At 42.7% G+C, this 12085-nt stretch overlaps 1 protein-coding gene across 1 annotated transcript in view; it reads right to left on the bottom strand.

Annotated features, from left to right (window-relative positions):
- The window catches only part of PAQR3 (progestin and adipoQ receptor family member 3), a 138219-nt gene extending 126364 nt beyond the window's left edge, over positions 1–11855 (bottom strand). The window contains exons 1-7 of the mRNA XM_081207334.1: positions 11706–11855; positions 9793–10055; positions 9016–9178; positions 7775–7930; positions 6172–6369; positions 4484–4574; positions 2468–3935 (exon numbers count right to left, since the gene is read on the bottom strand). Coding sequence (XP_081063460.1) covers positions 3796–3935; positions 4484–4574; positions 6172–6369; positions 7775–7930; positions 9016–9178; positions 9793–9977 — 933 coding nt within the window. The 5' untranslated portion in view covers positions 9978–10055; positions 11706–11855 and the 3' untranslated portion in view covers positions 2468–3795. The remainder of the gene's footprint in view (positions 1–2467; positions 3936–4483; positions 4575–6171; positions 6370–7774; positions 7931–9015; positions 9179–9792; positions 10056–11705) is intronic.
- Positions 11856–12085: the final 230 nt, after the last annotated feature.

Genomic DNA, 12085 nt, shown 5'->3' with positions numbered 1-12085 from the left:
TGCTGGCTGATAATCACAATTATTAAGCCTAGAAGGCAGGAAATCTATAGTAGAGTTTTACCATTCTGCATTCCATTTTCTATTGTCTTGAAGAGCTCTCTTGACAGAAAGCTCATTTATATCACAACTCCTTAAAAATAAATATTAGAAACAAGGCATGCACAGGTTTGACATTTACAATAGGTTGTTTTATACAGCTATACAAACGAGTTCAATTGAACTCAACTCTTCCAACTGCAATACTAAACATTTATATCCTAGACATTGTTTTTAGAAAAACAATGCATTAAATGCAAAATTAAAACAAGGATGGTGGTAAGGGCCAGTAGAGAAGTGAATTCTCAAAGCGGAGTTGCTTCTGTATAATGCAAGAAGCTGTAAACAAAAACTTAACATTTTCTTTAAAAGCACGTAGGTTCTGGGGGACCAGTTCTCTAAAGCTTTCTAACTAAAGCCATAAAGTATACAGTGGTGCCCCGCAAGACGAATGCCTCACAAGACGGAAAACTCGCTAGACAAAAGAGTTTTCCGTTTTGGAGGTGCTTCGCAAAACGAATTTCCTATGGGCTTGCTTCGCAAGACGACAATGTCTTGCGAGTTCCTGCTGGTTCCCCCCCCCTTTTCTAAGCCACTAAGCCGCTTATCAGCTGATCCGATCAGCAGATAAGCCGCTAAAAGCCACTAATAGCGCTAATCCGTCAATGGGCTTGCTTCGCAAGACGAAAAAACCGCTAGACGAAGAGAATCACAGAACGGATTCTTTTCGTCTTGCGAGGCACCACTGTACACTTTTAGAGTTCCTTAACTATACAAGCAAATTACTTTTACATCCCACCTTGCCTCCGGAGGCACTGGTTTTCTGAAGAAGAAAACCCATAGGACTGTTCCCTAGCTGTTGTTACTTTTTTCCAAATTTGCCATGCAAAAGGTAGGTTTACTTCTGTTACACCCTAGCAAAGTCTACAATTCAAGCTGAGATGTGTCAGCTGGAACTTCGAAACAAAGTGGCTACACTCCAACATCTGCCAATGGCTAGGCAAGGAGCAGCTGCTCTGTGTTTGTCAACAGATAAATGATATTCTCTTAAAACATCACTCAAGAGCAATTCTCCTTAGTGCCATCACTGCTAAAATGTTGATTTGTGCTTCATGTCAGTATAGTCATACCTTGGGTTACAGCCGCTTCAGGTTGCGTTTTCTCAGGTTACACACCCGCCAAAACCCAGAAGTACCGGAATCGGTTACTTCCAGGTTTCAGCGGACGCACGTGCACAGAAGCACTAAATCACGCTTCGTGTGTGCAACGAATCGCCACCCGTGCATGCGCAGACGCACCGCTGCGAGTTGCGAACATCCATCGCACACGGATCACGTTCGCAACCCGAGCGTCCACTGTACTTGACAAAAAACCTTGGGCACTGAGACACATTTAATCAAGGGACCCCAAATTTCTGACTCACTGCTAAACCGCATTTTGAAGAGCACCCCAAAATTTACAATTACTGGGGCATCCCAACTTCTTTTCCAAAGATTAGTCTATGGTATCACTGAGGAAAACAGCAGATACTGTTCTACAGAAAGGGAGGGGGAATCAAGTAAAAATCCATGTTTAAATTATAACACATACATCAGTGCAAGGACACAGAACATGTTGCACATACAGTAGACATAATATATTTTCAACTTATAATGTTACATCTTGGAATGAGAATTTGTCACGGGAACCGCACATGCATACTGGGGGATGTTTCCTCAGCCTATCAGAAGAAATAGTTTCCTGGCAATTTCTGAAATTTGTTCATCAGTAGTTTGAACAAATTTGATTTGTTCTATTGTGGCCAACAACAAGAGTTCACCAAGCTATTTGGCTGCTGGTGACCTCTTCCATGGTCTTTGGCATGACTGCTAAACTTATTGCCTCTTAGCATGTGAAGGGAAAGAGAACAGCAGCTTTGGGTGCCGCCTCTGAAATTGGCGTACAATGATAAGACTGAAATAAAATAAATAAATAAAATTAATCAATTTCAAAAGACTGCAAGTAATCTCATGATCAGCCTCCTGCAGCCAGTGAGGTAGTGGGGATGGTCAGCCTGTGCAGGGTTGGTTTTTTTTTTGGGGGGGGGGGACAAAAGTAAATGGGTCTGTCAGTCACTGGGTTTCCTCATATTTGGTCTGAGAAGATGTACAAAATAGGATAAGGAGGATGAGGGGTCTACAATGTACCATAAATGGGTACTAGGCATAGGGTTTTCTCAGCGATGGTTCCCCATTTGTGGAACATCATTCCCAAGGGGAATATAATATACCGTATTTTTTGCACCATAACACTCACTTTTTTCCTCCTAAAAAGGGGAAATGTCTGTGCGTGTTATGGAGGGAATGCCTGCGGGTGGCATGCCTACGGATTTTCCTCCTCTAAAAACTACGTGCGTGTTATGGTCAGGTGCGTGTTATAGAGCGAAAAATACGGTAGTTGGGCTAATAAGTTGTGGCTTTTAAATGGGCCTTTTAGAAGATGGGCTGGTTTAAAACAATTTTAAAATGGCTTACATTTCATGGATTGCTCAGTTGGACTTTCCAACTGCTGCTTTAAGTGGTGACATTTTGGTAGCAAGTTTAGTTTTATATATTTCTGTAAACAGCATTGGTGGGACTTTTTGTCGTGAACATAGACTGTAAACAAAACACGAGAGATCTCTTGGGAAGCAGTAAAAGAAAGTTGATGCCACCATCAGGAGCTGCTATTTCAGAAAAGAAATGGAACACGTTTTGTAGAATGCAGAGTCTTCAATATGTGCAATCAAATGGTGGAAAGTCCTTTCTTCCCAGCATGTGGTGAAATCAGAAGTGGCAGGGTTTAATCCTTCACAAAGGGGCCTCATAAATCATACAGAAAACCAGTATTTTCCTTGCCTGTTACGCGGAGCAGTAAAACTACTGCAATTTGAAAAAGTTAGGCATCAACACAGTCCTGGACACCAATGGGAAAATATATTTTTCAAGAAGGTTTTGGGGACTGGAACGCGCCTGTTGTATACTTCAAAATGCTCCCTGTTCCTCCACAGTGGTAGGCCACATTCCAGCACCATCCCTTCCATGGAATTAAAGTAGAGCTATTAAATAGCAACTTAAGGGGAGTCAATGCAAAATATTTGGGTCCCCATCACTTTCCTCAACAGGGGCCGTCTGACTTTAGGCCCACCTGTGAGACTATATAGTCGAGTCCAAATTCAAAGAAGTGGATTCAGGGCTTCAGGTGCCGTAGCACTGCCACATGATTTAACAGCTGTCCCGGTAAGAGAGGCTGTTGAGCCCAAATACAAGGAAGCTAGGAGAACACAGCATTAATACTGCAGGCATAAGGTCTCTAAGGAGGAACTGAAATGCTCATTAGTGTATATGCTTTGCATGCAAAAATATATATATACCCCAGCTTCAATCCCTGGCATCTCCTGCCAGTTAGGGTACAATTCCAAGTTTAGGCAGACCAATGGTCTGACTCTGTATAAAGCAGCTTTCTATGAATCAGGAGCAGCAGAAGCACAAGTGAAAAGGGAAGCATGCAGTACTCTGTCTCCTTTCCAGCTGGTGACCTAAGAGCTCCAGGGCTTTTGTTACTGGCCAGTTTACCCCAAAAAGGACTCCTCTTCCTGAATAGCCAGCTGGAGACCCTTTATGACTTCTGGGCAACCACTGTCTTTTTAACTGTGGCAACAAAAAGGCAAAACCCTTTCCCCGTCACAACCCAGTCCATCTTCATCTCCTCCTGCACAGGAAACCGCCATACCTTTGCGTGCTAATGTGCACTATGGTCAGGGCAAGGTTTGCTGTGTCTATACTGCATGATGTAGACGGTAGACTGATGCCACCAGTACAGCATCACTACTGCAAGGATGTGCCATACTTGGTGGCTCGAGCCGAGGTAGTTTAACTGCCCTGTTGGAAAAGAAAAACACACACATTAATTTAGCTAGAATATTCAGTAGCAGAAGCTCTGGAGGAGTATGTCTTCTATGCGTTGAGACAGTGCTTTGATGCACCAAGGTAGGTTTATTCCAGTGTGAAACAAAGTGGTCTGGCTGAGATAAGTCTCCTTCCCAGTCAGAATGCGAGACAGATTCCCAGCATCATATTGTATTGCTGGGAAACAAAATAATACGTGACCTCCTCGGACAATTCTCTTTCCAACAGGGGTGGCATTCCTTTCAAGTTAGCTACCAAGCCACTTAGCTACCAAGCCACTTAGAAACAAGAGCACTGGGCAAGATGTACCTTTGGGTGTGTTCTGGGAGCTGAATTCTTAGGTAGGTATTTAAAAACTTGTGCATGGAGGCACATGGCATGCTCCTTTATTATACCATACAGCTGGGACCAGCAGCCATGGGGAAGAGATGTAGAGGGCAATAATTTCTCCCACAACCTTTAATTAATAGTGAATGGCCTGTGCCCTGGATAATTCAGCTACCAAAAAAATTCAGCCCTACCTGGGAAATATCTTTCTGGGACTTTAGAAATATAAAAGAGAAACGCTATGGCAGCGATCAAGTACATCACAACCACACGGGGAGCAAATTCCTGAAAGACAAAAGCAGCAGAAAGAGGTTAGCAAGATCCTCATCTATCTTTCTATCTATCTAATACCTGAGAGGCAAGACGGCAATCCTTTTCAACAGATTTCAAATGTTAAGTAGGTCCCTAAAATCAGGGTGCAACTCAGATCTACTAGCTTGATTTTCTTGTTTCTAAGCAAAAGGCACAAACAGAATTTATGCACCTTGAACATTCCTGAGCCACCTTCTCCCCATAGCTTTTCTCCAGAGTCAATTATGTTCCTAAAAAAAGAAGCCAAGGTGGATACACGCTTCTTGTACAGAAGAACTCTCCCACAACAAAGCTCTTCTCTCCACACCCTTCATTATGCCTTTGTAGCTATCAAGCTAACTACCGAGGATCAAGACTAGTGATGTACACAACTGAAAAACAAACAATGCAATCTAAGTTTCCATTTCTACTGTTCTTTGCCATCGTGCTTGTTTATAGAAAATGTTCCTTTAAAAAAAGGATAAAGTAAAAGGTGCCATTCCTAAACCAGCTGATCATGAAGTCTTAATAAAGTCAATGGAACTTACTGTATTTTTCCATGTATGAGATGCCTCCATGTATAAGACGACCCATATTTTTTTTGAATCCAAAGTTTAAGGAAACACAACCCTACAGCAGAAGTGGTGGGGGCAGAAAGTTGTTGAACTTTTGTTGGGCAGGTAAAGGTAAAGGTACCCCTGACCGTTAGGTCCAGTCGGGGACGACTCTGGCGCTGCGGCGCTCATCTCGCTTTACTGGCCGAGGAAGCCGGCGTACAGCTTCTGGGTCATGTGGCCAGCATGCCTAAGCCACTTCTGGTGAACCAGAGCAGTGCACGGAAACGCCGCTTATCTTCCTGCCCGAGCGGTACCTATTTATCTACTTGCACTTTTAAGTGCTTTTGAACTGCTAGGTTGGCAGGAGCTGGGACCGAACAACGGGAGCTCACCCCGTCACGGGGATTCGAACTGCTGACCTTCTGAACAGCAAGCCCTAGGCTCTGTGGTTTAACCCACAGCACCACTCGTGTCCCTTTTGTTGGGCAAGATCACCCTCAAAGTTTCCAGCACCCAGTGGTGTGGAAACTGTTCCCCCTCAGTGGCGGCTGTTGCTGGATGCAAGCAATTGGCAAGAGACTCCCAAGCAGAACACTGAGGCAGAGCACGGGGAAAGCAACTGGGGCAAACTGAGCTAAAGAAGGCAGGAGCAGGCCAGGGACAGGGGTTTGAGGACAAGAGAGAAAAAAAGGAAAGGAGAGGTAGCTGAGGCAGCTGCTGCTCTTGCTCTGGCGGTCAAGTTGGCAGGGGCCGCAGGAGGCGAGCCAGTCATCAGCATGCAGCCAGCATGGGGAAGAGAGTGAGGGGACAGTGGCAGTAGGGACTGCCTCAGCCTGCCCAAGCCAAAATCCCAGACATTTGTTTAAAAGTGAAAAAAACCCTCCCCCGTATGCCCATGCTCCGTGTATAAAACCCCCCATTGTTTAACTAAAAGTTTAAAGCAGAAAACCTCATCTTATACATAGGAAAATATGGTACTTTGGAGCAAAACCCAGTTAGGTTTGGGATGCAAGCCTGTTGACTCCTTAGCTTACCTGCACAATAGACGCACCAACACCTCCGTTGAGCCAAACCCAGTGGATGGTAGGAATGATTCCGTAACCTGACACAGAGCAAAAGATGACTGAGCGCAGCCTGTGCCACTGCTGAGTGAGGTAACTGGGGTGGATCTGGGCAAAGAATACTGCCAAGATCATAGCAAGGACAGTGATCAAGTATACTTGACGCCAGTACTGGAAAAAGGAGGGAAACAAAGTAGGCAGCCACTAAGTGATAAGAATAAAATATTTGCATCAAAATAGAGCAAAATGAAATGGATTTTCCCCAAATTCTGGAATGTGCTCTTTAAAGCAGCCTTTTGCAGCAGAGCTACTAAAGGCACAAAGGTAGCACTGTATTCTCTCTTGGTACATACAATAAAAGTGTGTTTTACATCTAAGCAGCAGAATTATTATTTTTTTAAAAAAATCCAGATTCGATTATTTATTTCAATATGTTTGATTTTGAAGTCCCTGTTGAACAGGGCTCTCCCTCAAAATGTGTAGTAGTGTTACAGGCAAGCTTCTTCATTCCTCATTATACAGACTGGAGTAACAACTTAGATTTCTGCATTACAGGGGGTTGGACTAGATTTAGTCGTACCTCCGAAGTCGAATGGAAGCTCCTGCAGCCAATCGGAAGCCACGGAACCCGAATAGGACGTTTGGGTTTCAAAGAACATTTGCAAACTGGAACACTCACTTCTGGGTTTGTGGCATTTGGGAGCCAAAATGTTCGACTAGCAAGGCGTTCGACTTCTGAGGTACAACAGTATTATGAACATTAACACACTGTTAAAAATATATAGAAATACTGACAGCTTTTCATAGTGAGCACCTGTTGGTCACTTAGTCACTTTTTCCTTGAGAAAATGCTACACATTCCAGGGTTTATACTGGTAGTTAAAATACCTTCCACAGGCAGGATTTATTTTATGCCGATGCTAGCAACTGCAACCAACTATTAGACGCACCTACAATTTTAAGCAATGAACTGCATGGTTAACCAAGGCAATCAAATAATCTACTGCAGGATTCTTAAAGAACCGACAATTACTCTTGAGAACTGTCATTTAATATATAAAAACACTCCACTCCCTCCTATCAGGAAAGATTGCCTTTAATATTTTCTTTTTCCTTGGAAAAGAAGTTGGAAATATAGTTGAGCTGCCATTATAGAACAGAATGATCTTAAAACATTTCATACCACACAGTATTGTGGAAGATCCACTTTAGGAGATACATGGACATTTCTTTAGCTGCCTCTTGTTAAACAGGCTGAGAAAAGTGAGGCTGCTGACTAGTCTGATTACTTGCATGCAACATACTGTCTCTCTTGGACTATGAAATATAGTACACTTGTTCAGGACAAAAATTCTGCATTTCAAGCTAGAACACTAACCTGACCTCAAAGTCTTTTTTTAAAAAAATTAAAATAGCACATGCATACTATATCTATATCATCTCTATCTCTATCTATATACACTTATTTTAAAGCAAGACTAAAACTGCTGAATTTTTCAAAGGAAAGGAGATATACTTTTTATTTGATTTTTATCCATGGGAAAGCTACACCAGTCAACCTGACTGTTAAACTTACATTATTGCAATAAAATGCATAAAAGACTCCAGATACATAACAGCCCAGGATACCAATGGAAATTCCTGCATAATCCAGTGCCATCCACCGTCGACCGGTCTTCTCTGAGCGATGACAACAGAAGAGGTGATACCCTACTGAGCAAAGCATACAGACCTATAAAAACATTCAAACAAATTGCATTAATTTCCTCAAAGTCTAATATCTTCAGAGTCAAGCAATAACAACTTTAAAAACAACTGGATTAACTTTAAGGATTTTGGATCTGCAAGAGGACGAGTGGTCTGCTGCTAGAAAAGAATTCTGGTCTGATCTCTGTTACTTAATTGACTAAAAAGGTAGCCCTGATAAATCAGGCAGCAGATTTTTAAAGACTCACATTTTAATACTTCTTCCTTTGGAACTATTGTTTTTACCCAAACACAGATATGCTGCATTGCTATTTTACAACATGATCAAAATGATTTCTTTAGTCAAGTGACACCCCATATATCTAAAGAGGTCTGCTCTTCAAGATACCTCAACCAGAAGTGGCAGAGATCAAACCTTCAGCCTCACCGCAGGTCCCACTTCAGTACAATCCTATGCATGCTTACTCTGATGCAAGGCCTATAGGCATTACTCCCAGGTGAGCATGAAGAGCTTGTTTTGGCCCTAGTCTCCTGAAGCACCCCAGGCACCTTGGCCTCAACCAGTAAAGATGCTTGGCCCCACTGAATACTGCACAAAGCAATGGGGACATTTTTCATTTTGTTAGGAAATGTATATCCACTCTCTCAATGCATTTGCCTCAATCAGGACAGCTTAAAACAGCCAACTACAGTGTGAAATGAAGACAGGCACAGCAACCAAGTTTAAAAAACATCACTGCATCTCAAAAAGCCATCAGCCTGAAAAAAAATCCATATTGTATGGGGCAAGATGTTCCATAATCTAGTAACAGTCCCCCCTTCCAAACTGCAGTGGAGTGAAACTTGTAGCTTATTCATGGGTTGTTTTGAGCAACTGCTTTTAAATGAGAACAGGAAGCAAAATGCTTACTTAAATAAATACAATGTAAGGCTGAGGTGGCCTGAATGCAGGTTCTCCAATCACCAGTGTCAAGGCACTGTAAGTGGGCTAGAGTTAGCAAAAAGACTCCACAAGCCTCAGCTTTTGAGAGAATGCAGACCTTTTTTCCTGTCTGTTGTCCCTGACACAAGCACAAAAAATGTTTGACTGCAATTTACCAAGGGACTTACTTGAAAGCAGAAGAGACAAATAGAACAAATAACAAAATCTTCTCTAGAGGCACTCGCTGAAGGCAACACAGAAGTCATGTCATATATACCCAAAGTGAAGAAGAGGAAGAAGCCCAGTAAGTGACTCCAGATGTTAACTGTTTCATTGGATAAAATGAATAGGCTGGGAAATGGAGAAGAAAACAGTAATGACTATGAGCAAGTCAAAGGAGCAATTTTTGTAACTGACACCCTGATCATGTGTTCCAGATTAGATGCTTGCTGCATTCTCTATTGCTCTTATACAAGCTAGTCAGTATTCATCCTGCTCTCTTGCGTGGCTCATTTCCACTAATGCTTGGTTGCATTCATAGAACTTTGCATTCCTTTGCATTCATAGAACCGCAGAGTTGGAAGGGACCTTGAGGGTCATCTAGTCCAACCCCGTGATGCAGGAATATGCAGGTGCCTTTATGGGGATTAAACCTGCAACCTTGGAGTTATCAGCACCACACTCTAACCAACTTAATTTATTGCACTGGCAAAAGTAGCAGGACATCTGGCTCTACTCTTTGAAACAGGGTCAGCAGTTGGGTCAGCAGAGACAAAAGGCTGTATAAACTCTTACAAAGAAGCATATTCAATGAAATCTATGCCCTTACTTTGCTAGCTTCTTTGATTACAGAAAAGCAAGACATTTAGTGCAACAAATGACTTTCAAGTAAAAGTATTAAATCCATCAACCACTTAGGCCTGATGTTGTACTTCAAAGTTGAACCATTTGGATCAATTCCATACCTTTTCAAACATAGCCTGGAAGGTAGGTATGCTCTGTAGCCATCTGTGATGTATGGATTGTCCTTAAGGAACACTGGAATCTGCTCATAGGTATATAAGCGAATTCCCCGAGGAACCAAAACCGGCCAGTACTGGTAACTTCCAAGCTCAATGTAATGAGCACTCTTCAGGAGCTTCTGATGCATTCCAGCAGTATTTCACTCACCAATTAAGGCAAGAGTAAAAAATACCTAGTAGTACTGAAGGCCTCTGCTACAGTTTACCTGCAAACACATCAAGACATAGGATAACATCCAACTACACGTTTCACCTGTCTATCACAAAGCAGTTCTCTAAAGTTATACAGAGACCTTTCAGCACCTTATCAGTTCAATATAGGGAGCTAACGAGCAGCAGCTCTTAGTATCTCTTCTACATTGTAAACCACTTTGAGGAGTTATATTTAAATCATCAAGTGGCTTATATATTTTTGGAAAGAATATAAAATAAGGTCACCTCCCCTACATACTGTACATCCAACTTGGAGAAGTTTAAAAGTTTCACACTATAGACAAGACTATGTGCCAAGGTATTTTTCTTTTCCTGGGAAGAACATTGAGACAAGAAGGCCTATTGTACAACCCAGAAGTTATAAAGCACAGGAGAAACTTTCACCAATAGAGCCTGCTGGATTGATAAATTGAACCCAAGGCAGCAATTGGATATACTTTTTTTAAAAAGGCAAATAGGTTTGTTAACAAACCAGTTTTAACTGCTGAATATCACCGCCATCTTAATTATGAAATACATAGGGAGCAAGTCCGGTTTGAACTCTGCAGGTAAACATTGTGGGAGGTCTCACAGCAGTAACACAACTGCCACAATTATAATACTTATATATTTATTTATACTCCACATTCCCCACCCCCCTGACAGGGACTCAAGGTGGCTTATAGATAAAAAATAAGAACAGGTAAAAACATAGAAAACCCCCCAATCAATTAAACATTGACAGAATTAAAACTATGTGGTTTTTTAAATTTTTGTTTTGTTGGAAAACTTTAGTGGACAAGTGAAGTGAAAGAAATGAAAAAACAAAAAAGATACTTGAAACTGTAATAGGATACAATAGATAGGTACCGGTATATAAGCAGTGCTTTTTTCTGGGGGTACGTATACCCCTACACATTTTGTGAATCTAAGTTTGGCCTCATTGAGGGGCAGTATTTCAATATGAGTAGGAAAATGAGAGTACCCCTAAACATTTTTCTAAGGGAAAAAAGCACTGTGTATATATATATATTATATATATATATATATATATATATATATATATATATATATATATATATATATATAAATCATGATAATGATGCTAATAATACCCCTGCCCATCTGACTAGGTTTCCCCAGAGAGTACACAATTGCTAACAAGCCATTGCATTTTTTATAAACGCATTCCAAGCATCCTTACATTCATGATTCTATGATTCTATTATTCTATGCATACACCATTTGCATCTATTAAAACCCTACCAGTGTGACATTTTAATGTATTTTTTAAAATCTTTGTTGGAAGCCGCCCAGAGTGGCTGGAGAAACCCAGCCAGATGGGCTAGGTACAAATAAATTATTATTATTATTATTATTATTATTATTATTATTATTATTATTATTTATTATTATTATTACTATTATCATCATCAGCAGTTAAATGAAGGCAGTTAAATAAGCACCAGCCCTTTCATTTGGGATCATGCAATCCCTCTACGACACAGACATGCACGCGCTTCCCTGGGAGTTAAGCTGGAAGAAACCGATGCCGAGCAGAAGACGCGCCTCACGCGAGAAGAAAGGCAGGCGGGCCATTGGGAAGGCGGAGGAGTCGCCCCTAGCAACCCGGCCCGCCACACAGCCCTCGCCCCGCCGCTCACCCCGGTCGCCGCCGCCGCCTCAGCAGCCCCAGCCCTTCCCGCATCGCGCCGGGCAAAGCGCCGCTCCTCGCCTCAACGACGAAGAACGAACGCCGCACCGCGCTGCTCCCACTTCGCCGGCCGGGCCCGCTGCCCCGCCCCCCTCGGACTCCGCCGTCGTCGCGCGAAAGTCGCGTCGCCCGCACGGCGGCAACCAATCAGGCGCCGAAGTCGCGCCTCGTCAGCGGCGCACGTGCCGCGCGCTCGCTCGCTCGCTCCGAACCAAACAAACCAAGGGGGCGAGCGGGCGCTTCGAGCCCTGACGTTGCGTAGCGACGGGAGAGAGAGGGAGGGGGAGAAGAGGGTTAAGGACGAGCGCATGCGTAGTCGAAAGGGAACCG

This window comes from Podarcis bocagei (assembly GCF_964188305.1).
Source record: "Podarcis bocagei genome assembly, chromosome: 9".
Classification (NCBI taxonomy): Eukaryota; Metazoa; Chordata; class Lepidosauria; order Squamata; family Lacertidae; genus Podarcis; species Podarcis bocagei.
Note: the sequence above shows the minus strand (reverse complement) of the source record. Positions and strands in the feature narration are given on the sequence as shown.